Source organism: Anabrus simplex, chromosome 2, assembly GCF_040414725.1.
Source record: "Anabrus simplex isolate iqAnaSimp1 chromosome 2, ASM4041472v1, whole genome shotgun sequence".
Lineage (NCBI taxonomy): Eukaryota > Metazoa > Arthropoda > Insecta > Orthoptera > Tettigoniidae > Anabrus > Anabrus simplex.
The window spans coordinates 1,172,286,208-1,172,312,665 of record NC_090266.1 but is presented as its reverse complement, the minus strand read 5'-3'; the positions used below and the strand labels follow the sequence as shown (position 1 = coordinate 1,172,312,665).

General features: G+C 42.4%; 1 protein-coding gene across 1 annotated transcript in view; it reads left to right on the top strand.

Moving 5' to 3' along the window:
• The window catches only part of rut (rutabaga), a 1,268,721-nt gene that overhangs the window by 857,440 nt on the left and 384,823 nt on the right, over positions 1 to 26,458 (top strand). Inside the window, exon 7 of the mRNA XM_068226417.1 lies at positions 24,225 to 24,374. Within this exon, the coding sequence (XP_068082518.1) occupies positions 24,225 to 24,374 (150 nt within the window). The remainder of the gene's footprint in view (positions 1 to 24,224; positions 24,375 to 26,458) is intronic.

The window sequence follows — 26,458 nt, the reverse complement described above, 5'->3', positions numbered from 1 at the left end:
TAATATTACCATAGTTCTTAGTTGTGAATTTTTTGAAAAAAATTGGATCAGGAAGGAAACAGAGGGAAAAAATTATTCTGAAAGAGAAAAGGCGTTTCTCCTGGACATTATTGGAGAATACAAAGACGTTGTAGAAATTTAAAAAAATGGTACAACAAATATTGTGGGTGCTTTTGTTCTCATTGCTGTTGTCAGAACGGGAAATTTCTTCGTCCAAACTTCGAATGACCTGTCTGTAATGTCCCTATTATGCGATCTCTAATAACTTTATTCAGCTTGTGTCGTAGGATGATCTAGTGGGGTCAGCATATACGACCTACAAGGTAGCCACTATCTCCTAATAGAAAGCAGGTAGGATATTCATTATTTTCAAACTTGGCGCGCAACAGACATGCATGAAATATCGTACTGTTAGTAACTACTGTAAGCCGGGCCAGCGTGCAACGGTACCAATGATCTTCAGATTCGCGGTACCGGTACATACAGCCTAGATATTAATCGAGAAGTAACCTTTTGTATTTTGGTACTTCTCACTTAAGTGTACACCAAGGATTTGAATGTTCGTGTGGTTACAGTGTATAACAATTATAATATTAGAGAAATTTCGAACTTAAAAGAAATAATGTTTCACTATTTGTAGAAAATTACCTTGCGACATAGTTATGAGCTGTTCTCCCATTCTACGATGGTACAGGTTACAGTTCTTACTGTAGAGTTGGGAACGTGAATATGATCCCCTGTCGCATTCATGTTCCTGTTGCGTAATAGCGTGAGGCAGCCAGTAGCCGGTTACTTGTACACACTCCCATACTGCGAGAAGTTTGTTCTTCTGCATGACGCTCAACTACATAAAAGGCAGCCATGAATGTTTCCTTCGACAACTTAAATCTTATCTTAAAAATTCACATTATCGTACTCTTCTGAAGGATTTGCTCTGTCTCTGAATGTGCTTAGTCTTGGAAGATACCGTACAATGTCCATTGTTACCTCAGCGTCAGATGATCATTCTATATAATGAAGAATAAAATAGTTTCATAGGCCTACAACATCGTACACGATAAACACGACTTTATTATCATAAGTAATAATTACCTGGATATGTGCTCATCGAATACTGGTAAGCAAAAATTACTTGGATACAAGAGCACACATAACGAATAATATCAACCCTTTATCGTCTCGTTAACAGTTAATAGGCCTCATTATCGACTTACAGTTTAAAGAGCGATTTAACGATCCAGTAACCTTAAATATCGTTCTTGCAACTCTCCATGAGCACATACAGGACCAATAGTGTTTGACGAACCTATAAATGCGTTCTTGCAGCCCACCCTATGGCTTACAGTTTTAACACTGTTAACTATTTTATCATTAGTTTGCTTGAGGCAGGCCACCGAAGAGGGTGAGCCACGAAATGAAGGGAATAACGCGGTAGGGCTATGGAGCCATGCTCTGAATTCGAGAGACGAGTAGTTTCGAACCCCACAGTCGGCTGTCCGGAGAATGATTTTATGTGGTTTCACATTTTCACTACCAGGCAAATACCAGAACGGTGTCAGACTCGTTGGCTGAACGGTCAGCGTACTGGCCTTCGGTTCAGAGAGTCCCGGATTCGATTCTCTGCCAGGTCGAGGATTTTAACCTTAATTGTTTAATTCCAATGGCACGGGAGCTGGGTGTATGTGTTGTCTCCATCATCATTTCATCCCCATCACGACGCGCAGGTCGCCTACGGGAGTCAAGTAGAAAGACCTGCACCTGGCGAGCCGAACCTTTCCTGGGATATCCCGACACTAAAAGCCATACGACATTTCATTTCACCAGAACGGTTCCTGTTCATAGGCCAAAGCTGTTTCCGTCCACCTCCTTAACCAATATTACGTTCACCATCATTCATTTCACCTTCGTCAGGTCGTCAGGAAGGGCATCCACCTGTAAAATCGTGCTATGTAATTTCACCTCATATTATTCTGGACCCCGTATCAGGAAACGAGACTTAGGGGGTGGACATACATGTATGTGTCTGTCTGTCATGGTTTAGGACTCGCCTCTCTGACTAGCAGCCGCGGTCGATCAACAGTAGTGGAACGTGGAACTCCCTGGCGGCGCGTTCAGCATTCGTTCATTACTTAGCCAAAGAAACCGTCTTGTTGGTCTCTTTTCTTTAACACTTTGCTTTACTTTGCACCGACACAGATAGGTCCCATGGCGACGATAGGATGGGAAAGCATTAGGAATGGGAAGGGAGCGACTTTGGCCTTAATTAAGATTTGCCATCTTCAGGGCTGCCGACAGAGGGGTTCGAACCCATTACCTCCCTAATGCAGTCCTGATAGCTACGTGACGCAAACCGCGCCGCCACTTTATCGTTCCGTCTGGTTGAATTCGGCCCCTTGGCTGAATGGTCAGCATCGGGGTCTTCGGTTCAGAGGGAATGGAAATATAATAGAAATATATTTATTTAAAGTTAATTACAAATAGGACCAGTGGTCCCTTTGGCTGTAACTAACTGCCACTCTAACTTAAATGTATCAATTAATATACGAAATCTAATAAAATAATACATAAAAACAACGTAAGATACATTTTCTTACTGATCTGGGTTGGGTTCCTTGCCTGCGTCTGGCTAATTCCTCTGACTCGCAGACCGGGTGTTCATGTTCTTCCCAATACCCTCCTCTTCATTACACATAACACAGCAGACTACCAACCACACAGGGACATGCAATAGTGAATACATCCTGGAAGAGCATCCGGCCGTGATGCAGGGTTACATCAACATGTGCTACATAATTCTCAACCACGACCCCAAAGGGATATGGAAGAAGAAGAGACCATTCAGTATACTTCCACATTCATTCGTAGTTAGCTGTGCAATAGAATAATCGAAATTGGTACTTAGACCGCCTATACGATACCAGTTCAGAAGGCCTCCAACCCAGAGTTTACGGGCGCTCCACCCCTGGGTTGGCCTCAGTTAAGTTCCAGTACCGGTTTCGCTAGTGCGATCTTCACCTGGGGTGTTGCGAGAAAATAAATATAAGAATAATAAGTATAGGTGGATAATAATAATAATAATAATAATAATAATAATAATAATTGTGCCGGACTGAGTGGCTCGGACGGTTGAGGTGCTGGCTTTCTGATTCCAACTTGGCAGGTTCGATCCTGGCTCAGTCCGGTGGAATTTGAAGGTGCTCAAATACGTCAGAGTCGTGTCGGTATATTTACTGGCACGTAAAAGAACTCCTGCGGGACTAAATTCCGGAACCTCGGCGTCTTCAAAAAGCGTATAAGTAGTTATTGGGACCTAAAGCAAATAACATTATTATTAATAATGAAAACTGTAATGATTAACTGTATATTGATAACTGATTTAGGAAAAGTTTGGCTAACTCGCGCTTTCGCGGTGTAGTTTACCATGGCCGAGGTGTTAGAATTTAAGTTAATTAGTGTGTTCCAGCGACAGATGGAAGACCTGTACGGTGATCCATCCATGTACTGACCATGCCCAATATTGCGTAGCTCCTTTGCCGCATTGGGCCTTGTCGCTGGCTTTTCTGGCAAGAATATTATACATTCCTATGTGTCTGCTTTTAGTGACTCTGTTGTGAATAAAAGAAAACAGCATTGCGAAATTGCAGCATGGCGTCCTTATTGGTTTCCAGTGCTTCGGTTGTGGGAGTGGTGATTACTGTTTTGTGGGAGTGGCATTTTTGTTGTGGTTTTTTAAGTTTAGCAGGCTGGCAGATTAGGAAGTGAGAACATAGCTTGGTGGTTTATTTAGCTCGGCTGCAGTTAGTGTTTTTTACCGAGGGAGAGGGGAGGGATTGGTGGGGGGTCTGGTTAGGTCTGAACCCAGAGTTGAATTCATACAGTTATTCGTATATTAATTCAGTGCTGTTATTTTTGAGAGAGGTTGTCTAAAGGATATATTAAAACTTTTAGGCTCGTAACGGTCTAAAATTAAAGCTCTCTTTCTGGATGTTACTGGCATTGTGTCTTTCAGGGATGAACTTGTTGGACTGTGAATGAATATCCACAGCCTGTTTCCAGTCAATCGATCGGGTCAGGAATGTAATGAATGATGCCCCCATCTAGCGGCGAGGATAGGAATTATGCCGGCTGCCAAAGCCTGTCGCACTCCTCCGGAGCGATGATGAATGAATGACAGATGAAATGATATTGGAGAGTGTTGCTGGAATGAAAACCAGAGTACCCGGGGAAGACCTGTCTCGCCTCCGCTTGGTCCAACACAAATCTTACATGGAGTGACCGGGATTTGAACCATGGAACCCTGAGGTGAGGGGCCGGTGCGCTACCGCCTGAGTCACGGAGACACTAAATTGTTGGACTTTATACTTTTAAATTATTAAATAAGAAATTACTCTGTTCATTCACAGTGGCACAACGCAGTTGAGGTATCCACTAAATCAACACATGCCTCAACACATGGCCCACTCCGCAATTTGTGTATTCTCTCCACGCTTCGTATATTTTCCTCCGCAGCCAAACCGCGTGTGAGCTAGCGGAATTTGAAAATTTAGTCTACCAGTCAGGAGGATAACTAGCAAAAAATTGCTTTACGAGAAACTGCATGATTTCTCTCTTCCTAAGGTTTTAATTTTGCAGAAGCGTCTGAATTATTCCCTACAATTCCATAACCTGTTCGAAGCTAACGACCTCCCTCAAACGTAACCGTCCTAGACACGTACCAGACCTCAATCTTAATAATTCCGAGCCAGCAACTAATAAACTGCTCCATTTAGGCCACCTCTAGTCATTCCTTTCTAGGTGAATTTTCTTCAGAATTAGTCGTTCAGCGTTTGTCCTACATTATAAAAGCATTACAGTTTATCTATAGGGCACACAGTTTGCGCGCAACTGATCTGCTAGTTGAGTATAATTCGTGACTTTGTTTATGATGAAGCGGTTGTGTGACGTACATATGCTGTTTGACATAGTATCTGTAATGAGCCACGTTCTTAGCAGAAGGTTTGGCACACTGTCAGCCGGTCAGAGTATAATCACTTTCCGTCTCACAGTTCGAGCGATTTGGAAAGACATAGGAACAGAGCTAGGTCCGAGAATTTCACGCTCAGTAAAAATACGGAACACCACTGTGAGATGGGTTGCATATCGTCCTGGAAGTTGTGTCGTGTACCTGTAGAGCATTGCTTCCCAAACTTCCCAGTCTGGGTATCCTTGAAAAATAAATAAATAAATAAATAAATAAATAAATAAATAAATAAATAAATAAATAAATCCACGAGTCCTTGTCGAGTGCTTGTCGTAAGAGGCGACTAAAAGGGGCGACCTAGGCACGGAAATGGATTGCAGCTTTAATACAATGAATTGTATCCCCTGTGGTTGGCGGGGGGGGGGGGGGGGGGGCTGAATACATCCATAGGTAATTCCTGCCTGTCGTAGAAGGCGACTAAAAGGATCGTGTGGCCTACGGTCCCCTCTTTTCTTCGATTTCTTTTTTCATTGAGGTTTGGTTGTAGACCGAATAAAAATTGGATGTGCATGCTGCTTGAGTAAGGGCCTCTTACGCGTGCGACTACGCTCGATAACCCTGACAGTATCCCCAACCAGTCGGGTGGGAGCGCCATGTACTTAGCATTAGTATCCGCCTGACAACGCAGGTCCCAGCACAGCCGAATGCCAGAAGAACATTTTATCAATTATTTTGTACTTCTTCGTCTTTGCTTATTACTCTGTATACGGTGTGGGATATATGCTGTTAGGATGGTATGAGGAAGGGAGCCTTGGTGCTATGGGGTACATGGTATTAATATGATGAGAAAGGGAGGCTGGTGCTCATTGCCTCACTCCGTCCATATTATGCATCTTCTAACATTGGGCCCCGAGCAATACCTGCTACGACCAGTTGGGTCTTGCCTTGGCTGCATGGTTCTTCTCCAGAGGCCCCTGATCGGAGTGGGTGGCATTCGGGGAGGATGATTTCGGGCATGACCGGACATAAAAATCCTAGGCCTATCCAGGATGGTCTCCACCCAAGACTTAAACTTTTGTTTTCCCTCAGAGGATCAACCTCCTGGGAATAAGCGCAGCGTGAAAGCATGAGATCCAGCTTCCCTAGGTTCTTGGTTGCTAGCAGTACCAATGGGCGAGATTTTAACCTGGTGATGTCCATCTTGTTCAGGAGACACATTGCCTGCTTTCAAAGGGAATGAATGTGCTTGAACATTCTGTCACTGCGCATTATTTCCAAATAGATAATTTCGTGTTTACAAATAAATTTTGAGCAAAATAAAATATAATGTATTAATGACTCAAGATAATACATACTCTGTTATAAAATAGAAGAATAACAATGTAAACAATAAACATGGAACATTACGTCGTCATTACTCTTAATCCACTGCCATATGTGGTCGACGTTTTGCTGTGGATAAATCTCATTCTTTTTCAAGACCCTCCATTATTATGGAACTATCAAGAACATGAAACTTGCTCCATAATTACTTTGTGTTTATTTAACTTCGGGCCCAAGCAATGCCTTTCGGAGTTGTTTTACGTAATAGTTGTGTAACACTCGTTAATGAGTTAGAACTAATTATCTCTGATTTAAACATTGTCAATAGTCTATAGTAATTTAGGATTTGAATATGTAGCGTGAGTAATGTTATAACAAATTGGTGAAATAATCTTCAATTTTGCTTTTCCTTGAGGTGGTGGCATTGCAGTTTTATGAAAATGACACGATTTAATGAAAGTGAATAAAAGTGGTGAGAATTGCAGGTGAGGTACTGACATTAACTAGCATTCACGTCAATCCCAGCGCATTGGCCAGTTCTTTAAGGGGGCCGATGACCTAGATGTTAGGCTCTTTAAACAATTAGCATAATCATCATCATGTTTCTCAAGGGGGTTCCCTTTTTATAATGTTCGTTACCATAATCAAGAAAAAACATTTTAAAACTGAAATTTCTTGATTAAGGTAGTTCTACATCGTCTCTAATACAGTCTGTTGTCAAAAAATCTTGACTTTTCTTTTAACCGAGATGGCAGTGTTGGATTCTCAATAGTTTAGTTTATATGACTGCCAAGTATTCTAGGTTTATCTTTGTTTTTGAGACTAGGATGTTGTTGAGGACGTCATTTGAATCAGGTAATATGATTAGGCGAGAATGCTGACCAAAGGTAGATTTTCTGTTATTTCGAGGTTGATTGCCGGCCACATGTTGTAGGCGTACCGTATCTCCCGTTTTTAGCCAGGAACCGCGGGTTTATTTTCCGGCTAGTCCATGGATTTTATCCTGGTGTAAGAGTTATTCAGCCTCTTGAATTCACCGGATGAGTTACCTGATATGGGAGCAACGAATCATGTCGGTGAGTAATACAGCTTAGTGGGTCATCACACAGATAATGTGACACCCCAGTATCTGCAAACCATATTCTACCCTCGTATTGCCCTTAATTCGCTTCCTATCTCCCAGACTCCTTGGCTCGATTCTCGCGTAGGTCATATGGTCCCACTAACAAAGATGACCAGTTAACTAGCAAATAGAATAATTACACATTCAAGAGAGACATCTCAATAAGCGTCATCCCTGATATTTATATAAAGGTAACTAGCTAACACTTTCCCTAAGGCAATGCATGCGATTAACTCCGATCTCATCCCAAGCAACTGGGGAATGAATGAGCCGCAAGGCAGCTTTAATAATTAACATGTACATGACTGGGTTCCGGCGGTAATCTCCTAAAAAAAAATTTATAAAATAATAACAATTAAAATCGGCCAGTATCCAGTATTCGGGAGATAGTAGGTTCGAATCCCACTGTCGGCAGTCCTGAAAATGGTTTTCCGTGGTTTCCCATTTTCACACCAGGCAAATGCTGGGGCTGTACCTTAATTAAGGCCACGGCCGTTTCCTTCCCACTCCTAGCCCTTTCTTGTCCCATCGTCGCCATAAGACCTATCTGTGTCGGCGCGACGTAAAGCAACTAGAAAAAAAAAAAAATAATAATAATAATAATAATAATAATAATAATAATAATAATAATAATGATCAGCGGGCCGATGACCTTACATGTTAGGCACCTTTAAACAACAAGCATAATCATCAATGATCAGAACTTCACTGATTTTCATTTCGTGACGAACATCGGTCCCTTAGAGGCCGTTATATGTATGTAACGCTCCATTGCGCTAGGGTTTATTCCAGAGAGGACCATGGACTCCATCCTGGCGCTGACAGTCGTTACTAGTGATGTCTTCCCTCTACTTCGGATGGAACAGCGTCACTGCTGCGTAGAAATGACGGGTTCATTAGTGAGTGGCCCCGTAATAATTCGCACTGTTCACAGTACCGCGCCCGAAACTCGAAACTCGGGAGTTCCCGCTATAGCGTTAGGCGTGCTTACTACAAATGAGCGGAAATTAGTCCGTTCCCTCACGATTAATTAATGCTGACTCCCGAAAATTATCTGTTTTCAGCTTCCCATACAGTGTTACAACTACTGATACGCTGTTCCATAGTTAACCTGTCCATATTAGATAGTAGAACACAATTTCCCCCGCACTGACTTCGAAGTAAGCTGTTTAGATACAAAAAGATCTATTTTAGCGTGGCTTCCGCCCTTCGATAAACGATACGCACCTCTGGCAATTTACCTTGAGACAAGACACCGGGACCTGGCACTCCAGGTTTTATAGGACGGACTCCCTCTACTGCCGCCAGGGTGTCCACCGACTAACAGACCGATTCTTTGTCAGTGGTGACTTGCTTCCTCTTAACGGCTCGTCGCAACTCCCCTGTTAATATCAGAACGCTTAATTACGACACATTATGTTCGGACATTACTGCGTGTCTTCGTTGTTTATTCCGTTTAAACCGGCTCAATAGGCCAGATGTACCGAGGTCGATAGCTGCAGTCGCTTAAGTGCGGTCCAGTATCCAGTATTCGGGAGATAGTAGGTTCGAACCCCACTATCGGCAGCCCTGAAAATGGTTTTCCGTGGTTTCCCATTTTCACACCAGGCAAATGCTGGGGCTGTACCTTAATTAAGGCCACGGCCGCTTCCTTCCCACTCCTAGCCCTTCCTTGTCCCATCGTCGCCATAAGACCTATCTGTGTCGGTGCGACGTAAAGCAACTAGCAAAAAAAAAAAAAAAAAAATTGGCCAGATATCACTTAATTGGTCAGTTTCCAACCCTGGAGTGCTTCAGATGTAGTAAGTATTCCCCGAACAAAACTTACAGACGTGGGTTTTTTTATTAATCTTGCTATCTCACTCACGGCTGGCGTTTCCTCCCTCGCACAGTAAGGTGCGCCGCGCCTCTCTCTTTGTCATTCGCCTGAAAAACCGAGCCCGTCCTCGCTGAAAGCTACCGGTTCATGAGATGGTAAATGCGGTCGGTGTATCAAATCCCCTACGAAGTGGGTCCTGTGATCGCTACCTGGTTGGGCTAATCGTAGCTCACTTCGGTAGGCCAAGGTCCTCCACGGCTGTACAGCCACCGGGATCTTTCTTATTAAATATTTCTGAGTCATCTTAACATGCTTTTTACCCCCTGTGGGTGGGGAACGTAGACGAAGAATACACCCACTGTATCCCCTGCCTGTCATAAGAGGCGACTAAAAGGGGCGATCAAGGGATGATTCAATTAGAAGCATGAAACTGCTAGTGATTAGTACCATCACGCGGGGAAAGCCATGGGTCACCTTTACATGCGAGTAGTACCACTATTTTAGGTACACAATAGGTTTGTGGTTAGTAGTAGCAGAGAGCGGTTGACTGTGAGTTTCCAGTACCTGTGATTAATACCACTACATGCCGAATATCACGGTTTTACGTTGCCTGTGATTTTTACCATTATGTGATTAACACCACGGGATAGTACGAGTCCCTGTGATTAGTACACCTGTGTGAGGTGCACCATGGGTTTGCGTTGTGTACGAGTGGCGCCATTATGTGAGAAACACCATAGGTCTGCGTTACCTGTACGACGTACAATACTTGTGAGTAGTACCATTATGTTTTGAACACCGTGAGTTTAGTACCGCAACTTGAGAAATACCCTGGTTCTACTTTTCTAGCGATAAGTGCCATTATGAGGGACCGTTGACCTAGGTATTAAACCTCTTTAGACAACAAGCATCACCGATTTAGGGTTGTGCTTTGTAAGTAGTCCCTTGGTCAGTAATAGAGTTTCCGGGAATGTGAGGCATTGCTGGTCGGATTCACTGATTGTTTTGAATTCATATTCATCCATTCATTCATCATCATCACGTTTTGAATTCTGGTCAGTGGATGAATTGTGTACTTTTAAATTTTCATTGCATTTCACCTCATTTCGTATTGTTAGGGGCCGATGACCTAGATGTTAGGCCCCTTTGAACAAGCATCATATTCATAATCATTATCATCATCATCATCATCATCATCAACAACAACATGCTCTTTCGTACCTATGGGTACTGAAAACCAATGGAACGATTTAAGACAATCAGTCGTTAACATATCGCAAAGCGTAATAAGTAACGAAATCATATCAGTTTGTTCCAAAAATATTATATTCCTACCGGCTGTTAAAACCATACAGACAGCTCTTCGATTATTATAAGTCTAAAATATGAAACTATATCAGAAGAAATTTACAATTGGCTTTACGTCGCACCGACGCAGATATGTCGCATGGCGACGATGGAACAGTAAAAGGGCTAGGAGTGGGAAGGAAGCGGCCGTGGCCTTAATTCAGGTGCAGCTCCAGCATTTGCCTGGTGTGAAAATGGGAAACAGTGGTAAACCATCTTCAGGGCTGTCGACAGTGGCCTATCTCCCGAATGCAAGATCTCAGCTGCGCGCTCCTAACTCGCTCGGTAGAAAATATTACACCTTCTCAGCACAATCGTGAAGAGGAGAAAGAGGGATGAATAAACCTCGAAAAGGTTTGAACTTTCTCCTCGTAAAATATTCCTCTACAAAGCAATAACTGAGAGTGCCACTTAAGCATCTGATACCTGATGATAATTTTAGACTGTTGCAGTTACTAATTGATAAATAATTGTTGTTTTCCGCCCATTCGTCCTGTTTCTTAATACGGGTCGGGAATGAGATGAGAGGAAATTACATGGCGAGTTTTTACTGCCGGATGCCCTTCCTGTCGCCAATCTCAGTTGAGAAGCTAAAGATGAAATGAATGATGGTGAACGAAACTGGGTAAGAATGTGGAAGTAATTGGCTGTAGCCTATGAATTGGAACTGTTCCGGCACTTGCCTGGGAATGAAAATGGTAAACCACTGAAAACCATTCTGAGGACAGCCGACGGTGGAGTTCGATCCCACGCGTCTCCCGAATGCGGAGCTTGGCTCATTAGTTGTAGCGTGTTGACACTCGTGGCCACTCCGCTCGGTAATTAAATAAAAATAATGGAGCAAATAAAAAAAAAGATATGACCGGGCGAGTTGGCCGTGCTCGAAGAGGCGCGCGGCTGTGAGCTTGCATCCGGGAGATAGTAGGTTCGAATCCCACTATCGGCAGCCCTGAAGATGGTTTTCCGTGGTTTCCCATTTTCACACCAGGCAAATGCTGGGGTTGTACCTTAATTAAGGCCACGGCCGCTTCCTTCCAACTCCTAGGCCTTTCCTATCCCATCGTCGCCATAAGACCTATCTGTGTCGGTGCGACGTAAAGCCCCTAGCAAAAAAAAAAAAAGACACATAGCGGTGCCGGAATTTTATTCCGCAGGGGTAATTGTACGCATCGTTGAGAGCACGAATATTAGCACCCCGCAATGAAGTACTTCTAAATATCAGTAAAAGAGGGGTTTTCTGGTGTTAAAGAATACGTCGAAATTCCTCTCTACCATTTCAAAAGTCGGCACAAAGTAGTGATAAATAATGTAAAATTTGCGAAAAAGCGTTGAGAAATTAACATTTGTATACTGGTCGCAGTATAGGTTCCTAGAGCTATAGCGAATTATAATTTTCTCGTCGAACGTCCATAATACTTAAAATACAGAAAATTATGCTTGCATAATCAGATATTACCGAGAATAAACAACTCGCTGCTGTACACCAGCAACTACGTAACTGGCTAAAGTATTCTAATAAGTTCACTTTTAAATATTCAGACTGGAAGGATTAACTGCATCCCTGACTGGCCTTGACCTATCAAGCGACTGCTGCTCAACCCGGAAGCCTGTAGATTACAAGGCAATCCGAGGTCAGCGCTGTGAATCCGTTGTTCTTGGCTTTCTAGACCGCTGCCGCTATCTCAGTGTCAGTTAGCTGTTCATTTGTTCTTAACTATGCTGAGTGGACCTCTAGCCATCCCTCAGATCCAGATAAAAATCCGTGATATGGCGGGAATCGAACCCGTAGCCTCTGGGTAAGTGGCAGGCACGCTATCCCTAGACAGCTGGATCGGTACACGAACTATGATCAGGACTGAAAATTCAATCATAATGAACTTGGTCGTTATTTCTTCCATTCAGTTCATCTCGGTGCGTTTATGCACTGGCCACGGTTGGCGCTATCGATGGATTTGTGAGACATGAAAAATGAAAATATACAGTCTGTTTCCCAGTCATTGACCGGGTCAGGGATAGAAGGAATGGAGACCCTATCTTGCGGCGAGGATAGGAATTGCGCCGGCTGCCGAAGCCTGTCGCACTCCTCTGGGGCAATGATTGACTGACAGATGAAATGAAATGATACTGGAGAGTGTTGCTGGAATGAAAGATGATAGGGTAAACCGGAGTACCCGGAGAAAAACCTGTCCCGCCTCCGGTTTGTCCAACACAAACCTCACATGGAGTGACCGGGATTTGAACCACGGAACCCAGCGATGAGAGGCCGACGCGCTGCCGCCTAGGCCACGGAGGCTTCCGAGTTGTGAGACATGCAACTTCGAATTCTCGGCCATCCTTGAAATTGTTTTCCGTGGTTGTATTAACCAAGGGATGTGCAGGAGGACATGATACAAGTGGGTTGAAGTTATGCCAGACTCAGCTTAGCGAGTCCCTCTGAGAGGGAGGGCAAGGCAGATAGATTTTCGTGTCACTAAAAATGTACGTGTTAAGACCTTACATAGTAGCTGTGTATTTCTTCAAAATAACTTAAGGGGCGATGACCTTAGATGTTAGGCCCGTTTAAACAACAAGCATCATCAAAATAACATGATTTTAATGACCTGTGACTATGTAATAAAAGAAGTTTTGACCAAATATCTGTAAAAACATTCGATGTTATATAGATGTGTGATGTTACCAAAAATACATAGAGTAAATTTACTCTGTGACCCGGAGATCATGGTGAGGTCCCCGCAGCTTCTTCGTCTCATGCTGGGCTGAGGGGCTCAGACGTAAAAGTAAATAATATTATTATTATTATTATTATTATTATTATTATTATTATTATTATTATTATTATTATTCCGGAGTTACCCGTGGAAGGCAGAGGTGAAAGAAGGTGCGGGCTGGAATGGGTGTAACTACAAGGCCGAAAGATGAATTAAATTTTCAATAAAGGTTATATTTTCAATAGACAACAAGATTTAACAAATTTTCACTAGTTGAAATAACAATTAAAAAAAACACAGGTACAATGATAACTTTACAAACGAAAGCACAAGTTCAGGGGTCTTTCCAAATTCTGGGCTTCGAGCCCCAATTTCACAATCGTTGAACAACTAGCCCAACTTTACCAAATTACACATTTGATCAAAGGGCAGAAAACCCCTTCATTCAAGGAGCATTAGCTCCAAAAACCATATCTGGCCTCCTAGAGGCTCTTTACCACATCAGAAAGAGCTGACCTGCTCTCAATTTTCCAAGCTCAGTGTAATGCCAGGCTTTTACACATGATTGCCATCAAGGCACAACTTACAATGAAACAGGGGTATCTAGTACCCAGCCCACTGGGCATTAATAGAAAAATAACAGGTTAACATAAATGGCCCTAAACGCAAAAAGAATGGAGGCGTGTATCAGCACTCCCAAATACACATTTTAAAACCTAAGAGGCACTAGGCCGATGACACAGGGGCTATTCCCAAACTAGGGAGGTGACTCGTATAAGAAAAATTTCAACACATTAAGGAGGAGTAGAAAATCGGTTACGAAAACGTAGTCACCTCCAATCAAATGAAGGGGAGCTCGAGAGGGTAAAGCACTCTCTATCCTCGAATTACAGTTAAAGATAAATGAAGTTTTACAAAGACTGAAAAAGGTTTACATGTTTCAAGAGATAGGTTACATATTAAAGGTTTCGGACCTGCCCCGCGGGTTAAACTGCTGAGCTAGCAAGAAATAAAGATGTTAAACGGCCATTACCTTGTTGAAGAGCTGCTGCCCGAAGGAAGAGGCGCTACCCGCCCCCTGCTACACTTCCATACACTAAGCTAGATGTTGTTGAAGTGGCGACGAGCCGTGAAAATCAGCAGTTTTTAAACCCTCGGGGAAAGTTCGAGACCTTTCATGAATAATTAAGACACACCCACTCAACTTTATTGGGTAGCTTAGAGTTACACATCAACATCGAAGAAGAAAGACACGATTGGTCAAAAAATAATTAAAGAAATTCGGGATTAGCTAAGTTCAAAACTGGCGGAAAGAAAGATTAATATTGCCAACCCATAAATGAAAGAACAATATTTACTAAAGACAAAAACTTCTGAATACAAAATTTCTTCAGGAAAGTTCATTCACTTCGCACCAGGGTGCATGATCCCAGTTTTACTGTAGAGACATCTATGAGAGAATGTCCACACTTCTTGATCAATAGAAAACAAAATACATTAAAATCCACACAGTAATGGCAACTTTGTAATCACAAATTTTACTGTAGTGACATCTTCTGAGAAACTTATGAGTTAATCCAGTTTGTAAAGTTCAGAGTTTCTCCTGTAGAGGATTACTTAAGGCGGAAAATTCAAAAGTGCGGCGTAGGGGTGTACCAACCGGTACAATTATTATTATTATTATTATTATTATTATTATTATTATTATTATTATTATTATTATTATTATATTTGCCTCATAGCCACGTATTTAATTACCATGGTATCGAACTGATTCAGTTTTATTTCTGTATTTGTAAAAGAAAATTCCATTATAGGTTTTCTGTCAAGAACAAGAATGTAAGATTGTTTAATGCTTTCCTTAGTTCAGTGCGACATAAAAATAACAACAACATTGTATCCTGTCACCGCCAGTTGCACGCTGGACGTCATAGAAATACCGAAACCGGCTTCTCAGGAGTGTCCGGCGTGTTTTACTAGCAACTACTCTGTGGCCCCAGATATTTCTGTGACTGTACACAACATAGCCAGCCCCGCGGTGTAGGGGTAACGTGCTTGCCTCTTACCCGGAGGCCGGGTTGAGTGGCTCAGACGGTTAAGGCGCTGGCCTTCTGGCCCCAACTTGGCAGGTTTGATCCTGGCTCAGTCCGGTGGTATTTGAAGGTGCTCAAATACGTCAGCTTCGTGTCGGTAGATTTACTGGCACGTAAAAGAACTCCTGCGGAACTAAATTCCGGCACCTCGGCGTCTCCGAAAACCGTAAAAGAGTAGTTAGTGGGACGTAAAACAAATAACATTACTATCTTACCCGGAGGCCCCGGGTTCGATTCCCGGCCAGGTCAGGGATTTTTACCTAGACCTGAGGGCTGGTTCGAGGTCCACTCAGCATACGTGATTAGAATTGAGGAACTATCTGACGGTGAGATGGCGGCCCCGGTCTAGAAAGCCAAGAATAACGGCCAAAAGGATTCGTCGTGCTGACCACACGACACCTCATAATCTGCAGGCCTTCGGGCTGAGCAGCGGTCGCTTGGTAGGCCAAGGCCCTTCAAGGGCTGTAGTGCCGTGGGGTGTGGTGTGTACATAAGATAACGACAACAAAAACCAGAGCAACTGGCTGTGTTCTTTGGGGTCACGTACCTATCAACTTGCATTCGGGAGATAGTGGGTTCGAACCCCACTCTCGGCAGCCCTGAAGATGGTTTCCCGTGGTTACCCGATTTTCACACCACACAAATGTTGTGGCTGTACCTTATTAAAGGCCACGGTCGCTTTCTTCCCACTTCTAGCCCTTTCCTATCCCATCGTTGCTATAAGACTTACCTGTGTCAGTGCGACGTAAAACAGATTGTAAAAAATAAAATGAACTAGGCCACTATAGCAGAGCTTCGTGTGCGAAATCCGAAGTTTGTAGGTTCGGTTACCAATTTTTGTTCTACACTTAACACCTCTTTGGTATGCGTAATCGTCATGATCTAATTAGCTGAAAGTATTTTTTTTTCAAAAACATTACTTTTTCAACACAGTATTCACCAGACACTGAGTACCTTTGACTGTTTTACTATCTCAAACTGCATTGAACTTTGTATCGATTCGTCGCTTTACTACGTTGTGGGTGGTGTCAGTCACGATCACCCTGCAGGGATATATTCTGTTGCAACCCCCCTCCCATGCATAATTCTGTTGTGACGTATTGTTAGTGCAGCCCGCTGAACGTCACTCAGCGCTCTGAGTTGACAAAATTTCTTTACAAAAACGCTTCAAATAAGCTGCTCTCTGTTATGATCCGTTCCAACCAAGGGAATAAACGAAATTCCTCTTTGATACTTTATGTTGAAAGAGAAGGCATAGTAATTTCCTTACTGATTTTAAATCACCCTTCTCTATATATATCAGCTGAATATAGGACTTTGTCCTAGTGGAATGAGAATTCCCCGTGCGGGAGTTAAATAAATCGCCACCGGGCGAGTTGGCCGTGCGCGTAGAGGCGCGCGGCTGTGAGCTTGCATCCGGGAGATAGTAGGTTCGAATCCCACTATCGGCAGCCCTGAAGATGGTTTTCCGTGGTTTCCCATTTTCACACCAGGCAAATGCTGGGGCTGTACCTTAATTAAGGCCACGGCCGCTTCCTTCCAACTCCTAGGCCTTTCCCATCCCATCGTCGCCATAAGACCTATCTGTGTCGGTGCGACGTAAAGCCCCTAGCAAAAAAAAAATAAATAAATCGCCTCTTTATTTTATTTTTAGAAGCTACTGATTCTCTCTGTGTTCGAAAGGTTCTCTTTGCATTCCTTCCTTATTTTATAATTTATATTATTGTGGTCCGTCTGGCGAGTTAATGGCTTCCTCCAATTCCCCTTTTCAAACTAGAAGTACGTGATGTGTAGTAGAAGGAACAGTCCCTCGGTTCCTAAAATCTGTTACTTTATAGTAGTATTCGTTTGTGTCTTTGAACTAGAGTACAGGTAACCTTATTGTCCCTTAATTTTGATTCAGTTATGATGGAATATATTGAAAATAAATTCTGCTAGCAAATGGTACCCCTACGTGCATTTGATCCTCTTCTCAAATGAGGTGATCTTTATCCCAGTCAAACAAGTTGTCAGGCTTCCCTTCACCAAATTGCATGGTAAAACACCTGATATCCATTCCACAAATGGGAAAAATTATTTGCTTAACACCGAGCGAGTTGGGCCTGCACGTGGGGGCGCGCAGCTGTGAGCTTGCTTTCGGGAGATAGTGGGTTCGAACCCCAATGTCGGCAGCCCTGAAGATGGTTTTCTCAAGTTTCCAGTTTTCACACAAGGCAAATGCTGTGGCCGCGTACTTCTCACTCCTAGGCCTTTACTATCTCATCGTCGCCGTAAGACATATGTGTCGGTGCGACGTAAAGCCCTTTCTAAGTATAAAATAAATATTTGCTTAACCCGCATTAAATGTAAGTTCATAATGTTACGAATAAAACACTGTCTGTTTTATCGACGTCGTTTCATTTATGATGACCCAGTTACTACACACACACACACACACACACACACACACACACACACACACACACACACACACACACAGTACAGTATATTAAACCTTGAATGTCCACACTTTCACTAAATGCTGTATGTTTACTAAGTCTCTGTCCTCCTCACAGCAGGTAGTTCGGCTCGCCGGTATTACCTAAAAGGCGGTAATCCTGAATGAAAATTCACCTTTCACTTCGTCTCGCAAGTGCAGTCACCCCGCACAGCAGGTGCATGGGAACAGATACGAATAGAGATACTGGCCACCACAGCACACGACGAATGTTCCTTGGGTCGCCTGCAGAGTAAGTCCGCCCCTTACATAGTCAACAGAGACAATTCACGTGGCCGCTGCACACAGTGAACAACTTAACACCGACAACTAAACAGCAACAGCTCAACAGTGTTAACAAGCACTACGATATTCCACACAACAACGTAACTGTGCCACTTTACTCATCTCACACCAACTGTTCTTCACACAGACTCCAAGTCGATCTATAGTCCACAGTACTCCAAGGAAATACTCAGACAGTACTTCGCTCATTACACGACGATATTCTGACTCCGGTGGGTTACTGACGGCAACCAGCACTTCTGCCGTCCCAGTCCAACTACTGAACCGCCTGTTCGCGGCTAGCCTCCTTATGTCCTGATGATATACTAGAATCTTCGCGGTGAGGCTAGAGAGGGAATGTCCTAGTTTCCCGTTCCCGAAGGCCAACGGGGAAATCAGACCAAAAGCACAATACACGGAGGGACTGGCCATGCCCTCCAGGCTGCCTGGGATCTCCCCGGAATGACCCACTAATCCCTTCCACGAAATACTTAATGGGACTGTGACAGGGCTGGCGGCCGTTTGAGCTCCTAACTATATTATGTTTCCCGTCCTGTGTAATATCTGCTCTTCTGTCAACTTTTCACTTGAATCTCACAAGAGTGAAATACTTTATTAAGAAAGAGGCCATGTGTTTCATTGTCTACTTAGTTAATATCACTTTAAAGCTTTTCAGTTTGTCGAACACTAATTATAACGCCTATAACACACACACTATTAAACTGTCCGACAGACTGAAAAGCTACAGAGTGAAATGTGGAAAGAATAATCACGGACGATGCAAACTGACGAATGTAAACATATTCTAGGTTATTTGATGCCTTAAGAACGAATGCACGAACATGCGCATTCTTCTTCATTTGAAACTCATCGGGAAAACATTCTCGTTTCATATGTATTTTACTGTAAAAGCTCGAAAAACGGTAAATGGTAGGTTTTAACACTAAAGCGTAGTGGGTATTGAAAATATAGGACACTAGAAGTCCGAAAAGGTCTCCTTAACACTTGTACTGTGTGTGGCAAAACTGTCAGTGTTTACCTGAATCATTTTGTAAAAGACCGTAATGATAACGTTGAAAAATGTATTTATTTATTCATGCAGACATTCACCACCTCAATGTCGTGAATGCTAGGATTTTCCAAGTTTCAGGCTTTTACATGATGTTGTAACTGTTCGACCCCTCATCAAAACACTTAGGGAGACGAAAGTTATTACCTTGGGACACATGAATATCAAATAAACTATTTGTAGCTTGCCCGCAAATTGCCACGCAAATAGAAATAATTAACATTCCATGGTTTCCCATTTCTCTATGTGATGTTTGGGCGCCAGGGTTACAGTTTTAAACAAAACTGTAAACCAAAATTTATATTTACTAGCATAGAGACTTACACTTAAATCACAGGGGTGGGATTTTAAATAATAAACCATTAAGTATCGCTTAAGAAAGAAAATTAACGCAATATAAAATACAAATGAATTTATTATACAAAAAAATGAGATGAATCGAAAAAGTTCCTTAAAGCGTGGAGGAATTTATAATTTACTTTTGCTTGCTTTATCTAATTGAAGCTCACCAATTGCAGCTTCCGTTGAAGTCATCTGGTTTCCGTGGTTACTCGTTCTCTTCTTCTCGATGTAGAATTTGCTCCATGGACATCCTTCCTTCTCTGATATGGTACGGGCTATCTGGACTAGCACTCCCTACTTGCCTAGTCTTTAAATTAGACATCGGCCCTATACTTCTAAAAACTGATCAGCGTTGATCGTATGAGGAGAAAATTCAGAGATATGAATTTTTCCATATTAGTAGAAATCTCAATCCAACTGAGCTATACTATTTATACGGTACAGACTTGTACCAAAATTCCATGGACTTGAAATAAACATTCGTCCAGAATATTTACTGAAAATAACACAAGCCGTAAGCTTGTTTCGTCTCACGCAGATCCGATCACATTACCGCACCTAAGTACTGTATCGAAGCGACAACACATTGTACAAAAATAACTATGTCGCGGAGCGACCACACACTGTTTCAAAAATCAAATAACGTCGTTCAAAGTAGATGTTCACAGTAGAAGTAGTAGTGATGGAGTATCCGTAAGTATCTCGCTCCGCACTTGATAATATCACCGGGCTCCCCCACTCTTGGTAACAGCTTTATCTCAGATCTCTATATAACGAAACATCTGATTCGTAGATCGCATTATCATCTCCCCTTCTCTTCTTTCTTGACCAGTCCAGTAGGCGTGGCGATGATGTACTCTGCTGGTAAGCAAGCCTCGCGCGCGGGTCGCTGTTTACTACCTTCGCCAAACCCATGAGTCACGCAAAATCCCCAGCTTTAAGAATAACTTTCCGTATACACAAATATGAGATGAAATGAAAACAACTATGTCTCAACATATTGACCGTATTTACAACATAATGAATTCCTATCCTACATAATATAATAATTTAAATAATAAAACGATGTTATCATATATACAATATGATTCCAAAAGGCCTTGATTACAAATGATTGACGTTGAATAAATATGTTATTACGAATAATTGCCGATGGCGGATAAACTTGATATCAAATTATATCGCGTAAAATGATATTATATTAAATTAGTAGGGCTGGAGAAGCCTGGACGGTTACAATGTATAAAAATAATTTTGACTTATTTTCATACTTTAAAAATGTCATTAATATTCACGTCTTCCTTAAACCAGGCGTAGCAAGTGCCCCTACCAATATTTTGTTCTGCAGCCCAACAAACGCGTGAGATCCTCGTGAGATCGATTTTTCTCTGCTAGGATCCCGAATGGTACTAAGGCACTGTAAGCACATCCTGCAAACGATTCTGAACATGATTATCCTTCCCGCCATGCGTCTGTAGACCTTTCGGAAAATATGAAATCCTTTGAAGCATTCATTGTACGTCGGTATACCTTGTAACTCTGTTAAGATGTCGTATCAGGTGACCGGGTATAGCAGAATGCGAAATTAACGACTAAAACTACGATATAGTGACGTAGAGAGCGTACGAAACCTCGAACTGGAGCAGTCACGCACTCGGAGGCATTCTTATAACAAGTCTTACTCACCGCTGTGGCGTAGCGCATGTAGTCATACGCTAGCGTACAAATTAACAGAACGTAGTACTGATTATCCGAATCCTTCATCGTAAAAGTTTTTACATCGATATGAAGCTTTTGTTCCTAAACACAGGCCATTGTGTGCCACACGCAAGCAGTAAAACGCTGTTTTATTTTCGCTGCGCACACGGAGCGGAGTCGTTTGAGTCATTCGCTATGTATTCCGCGGACCAATGCGTTGACATGCTCCTTATCTAATGGTGAGTAAGAAAGAATTCGTACCCCCTGCGGGTGGGGGACGCACATGTAGAATACACCCGCGGTATCCCCTGCCTGTCGTAAGAGGCGACTAAAAGGGGCGACCAAGGGCTGACTGAATTAGAACCATGAAACTAATTTTGAATCGTACCATCACGCGGGGAACACCATAGGTTGCCTGTACTTGCGAGTAGTACCACTAAATTCGGTACGAAATAGGTTTGTGATTAGTAGCAGTAAAAGCCTGGCCTGGTGGATTCCAGTACCCGTGCGTCGTACCCATGTGAGCAACACCGCGGGTCTGGGCGTAGACTGTGAGTTGTACCAATATATGAGCAGCACCGTGGGTCTGCGTTGCCTGTGATTAGTACCCACTATGTGAGGATTACCACGGGAATACCGGCGCCCGTGTTTAGTACACCTTGGTGGGGAACCTTCTCGGTTTGCGTTGGCTATGAGTTGCGCCATTGTGAGACACACCATAGGTCTGCGTTACTTGTACGTATTGCAATACTTGTGAGTAGTACCATCTTTTGTGGAACACCGTGGGTCTTCGCTACTTCTGATTAATACCCCAACATGACACATACCATGGTTCTATTTTACTCGCGACATGTACCATTCTGTGGGGCCTTAGACGTGGATTTTGCACCTCCTTTAGACACCAAGCATCATTGTGCTTTATAAGTGGTTCCTTGGTCGGTAATAATGTTATTTTCGATCTGTATTGAGTCCGATCCACTGGTTTTTGTTTGTTTGTTTTGTGTTTTGTTGGGTTCCTGTCCATCCATTCATTCTTCATGACATATTTTATTTTTATTTTGGTCAGTGGATGCCTATGAAATTTTTGTTCTTTCATTTCGTACCATTAGGGGCCGATGACCTTCGATGTTAGGCCCCTTAAAACAACAAGCATCAGCATCATCATCAGAAAGAATTCGTAGCAGGCACTACGTCTGTAGGCCTATCAGGAAAGGTATCCGGGCAGCTGACATCCGACTGTAAAGACTTTCCGCAGTGTTGAAAGACTTTTGCGAACTACAGGGGTACTCCAGACGATACCACCTGTCCGAGACAAGACCATAACATCTGGCGAGAATGAGGAGGCTGTTCTGGACACATTTTCGCAATAAATCACACACGGCGCACAACAGATGAACATCAGCCATGCTTCCGTATTACGAATACTGCATTCGCATAAATATCACGCCTACCATCTACAGCTACACCAAGAGCTCCACGGGCGGGATTTCGAAGCCCAAATGAATGTCTTGCAGTGGCTGTTAGGAAATCCTGTTATCGGACGAATCGCGGTTCCACAATAATGATACAGTCAACCGCCACATGCACTGTTGAAGTTCTCACAATCCCCACTCGGTGCGACAGGCAGCCTATTAAATACAATGGGGACTGAATGCATGGTCTAAAATTTTGGATGATCGCCTTATTCCACTGTATTTCTTCGAAGGCCATTTAACCGGCATACGCTACGTGCACGTTCTACGCCATGAATTTCCAATTCTGCTGGAGGATCTACCCCGTGAAGAACGTTTAACGTTGAGGTTTCAAGAGGTTGGATCTCTACCACATTGGACGTTTGCCGTCCGTAACCATCTGAGCAAGACACATCTATGAAAATGAGAAGGGAGTGGAGGAGGATGGCCCGTCAGGTCACCGGATTTAACACAATTAGACTTCCTCCTGTCGGGGCATTTAAAACAGAGTTTATTCCCAGGAGACAGAAAATCCCGAGAGCCTTCGACAACTCATCGCCGAAACCTGCATATCAACAATATGGCTATACTTGAGTGCAACAGATTGTCTATCCAGCAGTGTGCCTATGTGTACATAAACCAAGTAGGGCATTGCTTCCAGCACTTCCTATCGTAACTAACCATTGTTAGTGCAGTTCAGTTTCCTCCAACTACCTATCCCGTCTTCGTCCGACCCTGATGACATTTCGGCCCTTTTTAGGGCGACATACACTTTCGTTCAGTAAAATGTGGTGACGGATTTGCAATGTAACGCAGTACTTGAAATTTATTCGCTCATAGTTTGTACCCTGATTCCACCTTGATCGATCTTTGTAAACCAAAATTATCTCTGAAATTAGACTTCTGCCAGTTGCTAATGTGACGGAGAATCGTTATGCAACTTTCATGACCAGTAATTTCGAATCACACTACCGTAGAAAATTTTTGTACAAGTATAGCCACTTTCCCTAGTAGTCTCAAAGACATCTACCGTTGAATTCTAAGAATGGGTAAATATTTCGTTTTCATAAACTGTTTCCTTAATTCCATATAATCACTGCAATATATAGTGTTCATTATCTTCCTCTTCTACCGCTTTTCACACTCTGGTGGGGTAGCGGGTGGGATGCATGTCTCACATGTGGATTTGTCTCTGTTTTACTTCCGGATGCCCTTTCAGATGCCACCCCCGTGTGGAGGGATGTATTCACTATTGTGTGTTTCTGAGGTGGTTGTAACTGTAGTTTATTGTATGTATATGAAGAAATGTGTATTGAAATACACAAAGCCCTGGTCCTCGAACGAGATTAATCATACACTCGTAAAAAGCCCGACACGGGGATGATGTGCGATGTTCGCCATGTCAATTTAGAATTTGTTGATATTTAATATTGATTATATATTTTTTCTCTTACTTACGAATGTGTAATATTTGTGTATAATGTAAGTAATGAAATAAACATAATCCATGTACATTTTTTTTTGTTCCAGCTTACAGCTAACGTGATCATTTTTGTGTGTGTGAACGTCGTTGGTATCTTCATGCACAATTTAATGGAGCATGCGCAGAGGAAAGCTTTTTTGGACACACGAAATTGCATCGCAGCCCGTCTAGAAATGGAGGACGAAAACGAGAAACTGGTATGTTAATGGAGCCTACTTACTATTAGCGTTGTGTACTGTAGTTGAGGATTGTGCGCTGGGCTGAGCTGGTCAGATGGTTGAGGTGCTGGCCTTCCCCAACTCGGCGGGTTCGATCCTGGCTCAGTAAGGTGGTATTTCAAGGTGCTCAAATACGTCAGTCTCGTGTTGGTAGATTTACTGGTACGTAAACGAACTCCTGCGGGACTAAATTCCGGCATATCGGCATCTCCAAAAACCGTAAAAGTAGTTCGTGGAACGTAAAAACAATTAACATTATTAAAGACTATGCAGATTGTGTGTTCTTTTCCATGTATTTTCAACAGATTCCCCATGGTATCGTATACAGGTGTCCCAACTTGCCGCCCACTTCTTGAAGTTACATTTCGTAATTGTGCATGGTACGCTGATTATGTTGGTTGCATGACGTTGCAGAGATTTCAGCGGTGGTAAATTAAACTCTGTTAAGATTTGTGGCCCGCATTTATTACCAGGATTAATTGAGCAAATTGTCTGTTATTTTAATTAAAATTCTGTAACAAGCTGGTTTCATCCATGTTCATCTCATGATACCCTGCTATCTTCATATTTCTTAGCGCCACCTCCAGAGGTTTTATAATTGTTTCTCAACAAAACGATTCAAAAATGTAATCGGTGTGAACCTTCTAAACCACCAACACTATTGTCATGCCAAATTTAACATCAGTGTTCATCTGACGGTTTCGCGAGAAGATATTTTTACACTATTGATGCCACCAAAATATTACAACAAACACTAAATAATTGAGCGTTACATGATTTCTGTTCGTTCTCGGGAACTCAGCAACGGTAAATCGTAGGCCCTAATCGCACTCACTTGACCCCTATGGTTAGAGCCCTGCACGGATGCGGATATCTGCGGATTTTTCTGCGGTTATCCGCGAAGTTAGTTTAGTTTAGTTTACTGCCTTTCTTATGTGGCGGGGCTCAGGCTATAAAGCCTGCTATTATGCCAAACCATATTATACAACAGCTTTATACAATTTACAGAATAATGTACATAAAATCATTTTTACATATATTTCTAAAAATCACTAAAATTAATTTACTTAACCTCTATAATTTTGTATCCTTATTGATAATTAAGAGCTAATTATTAAATTTTTACGTTGGTGAAATCACTTTTTACGTATTTGAGTACCACATTAAACATTTCCTTTTAAATAGCCTCAGATTGCCTATGCCTCTAATTTCAGCTGGGATTGAGTTCCAGAAACGTATGGTAGCAGGTATGAATGAGTTGTACGAGTTACTTTGGTGAATGGGAAAGGACAAGAGGGAACGTGTGGATGACCTTGAAGGAGCTCTATCGGAAGGGGAGAGGTATTTAAAGTCTGTTTTAAGACAGTCTGGTTTGCTTGTTTGCAGAATACTTGGAGAAGGGAAACAGCGTGGTATTTACGTCGTTCAGTCAATCTTAGCCATGACAGCTGAGAGAGGAAAGGGCTAATATGAGTTTGGATTGGGATATTTAATCCGAATCGAGCACAAGCATTGTAGGCTCGCTGTAGTCGACATAAAAGTGTTTTGCTCATACTATTATAAACTACATCTCCGTAGTCTAATATTGGAAATATTAGACTCTGTACTAATAATTTTCTTGTGTTTCTTGGAAGGAAGTCCCTCACCCTTTTTGCAGAATGTAATTAGTATAATACTCTTTGACAAATTTTTGTGACGTGTTCCGACCAACTTAAATATTTATCGAATACTACTCCAAGGTTCTTTACATGATCGCTAAATGTCACTGGTATTCCACTGAGCATAACACTGGGTGTAGACGTGTTTTGTATTTTAGCATGAGATTTATACATGCCAATTATGATGGCCTGTGATTTTGATGGGTTCACATTCAGGCCATGCCTTCTAGTCCAGTCATTAACATTTGCTAGGTCTTCGTTTAACTTGGTGATTGAATTGTTTAAGTCATTAGGCTTCGTGTGAATATATAACTGAATATCATCTGCATACAGGTGATATTCACAATTGGTCAGCGTCTCACATAAGTCGTTCATGTACAATGAGAACAAAAGTGGTGACTATAA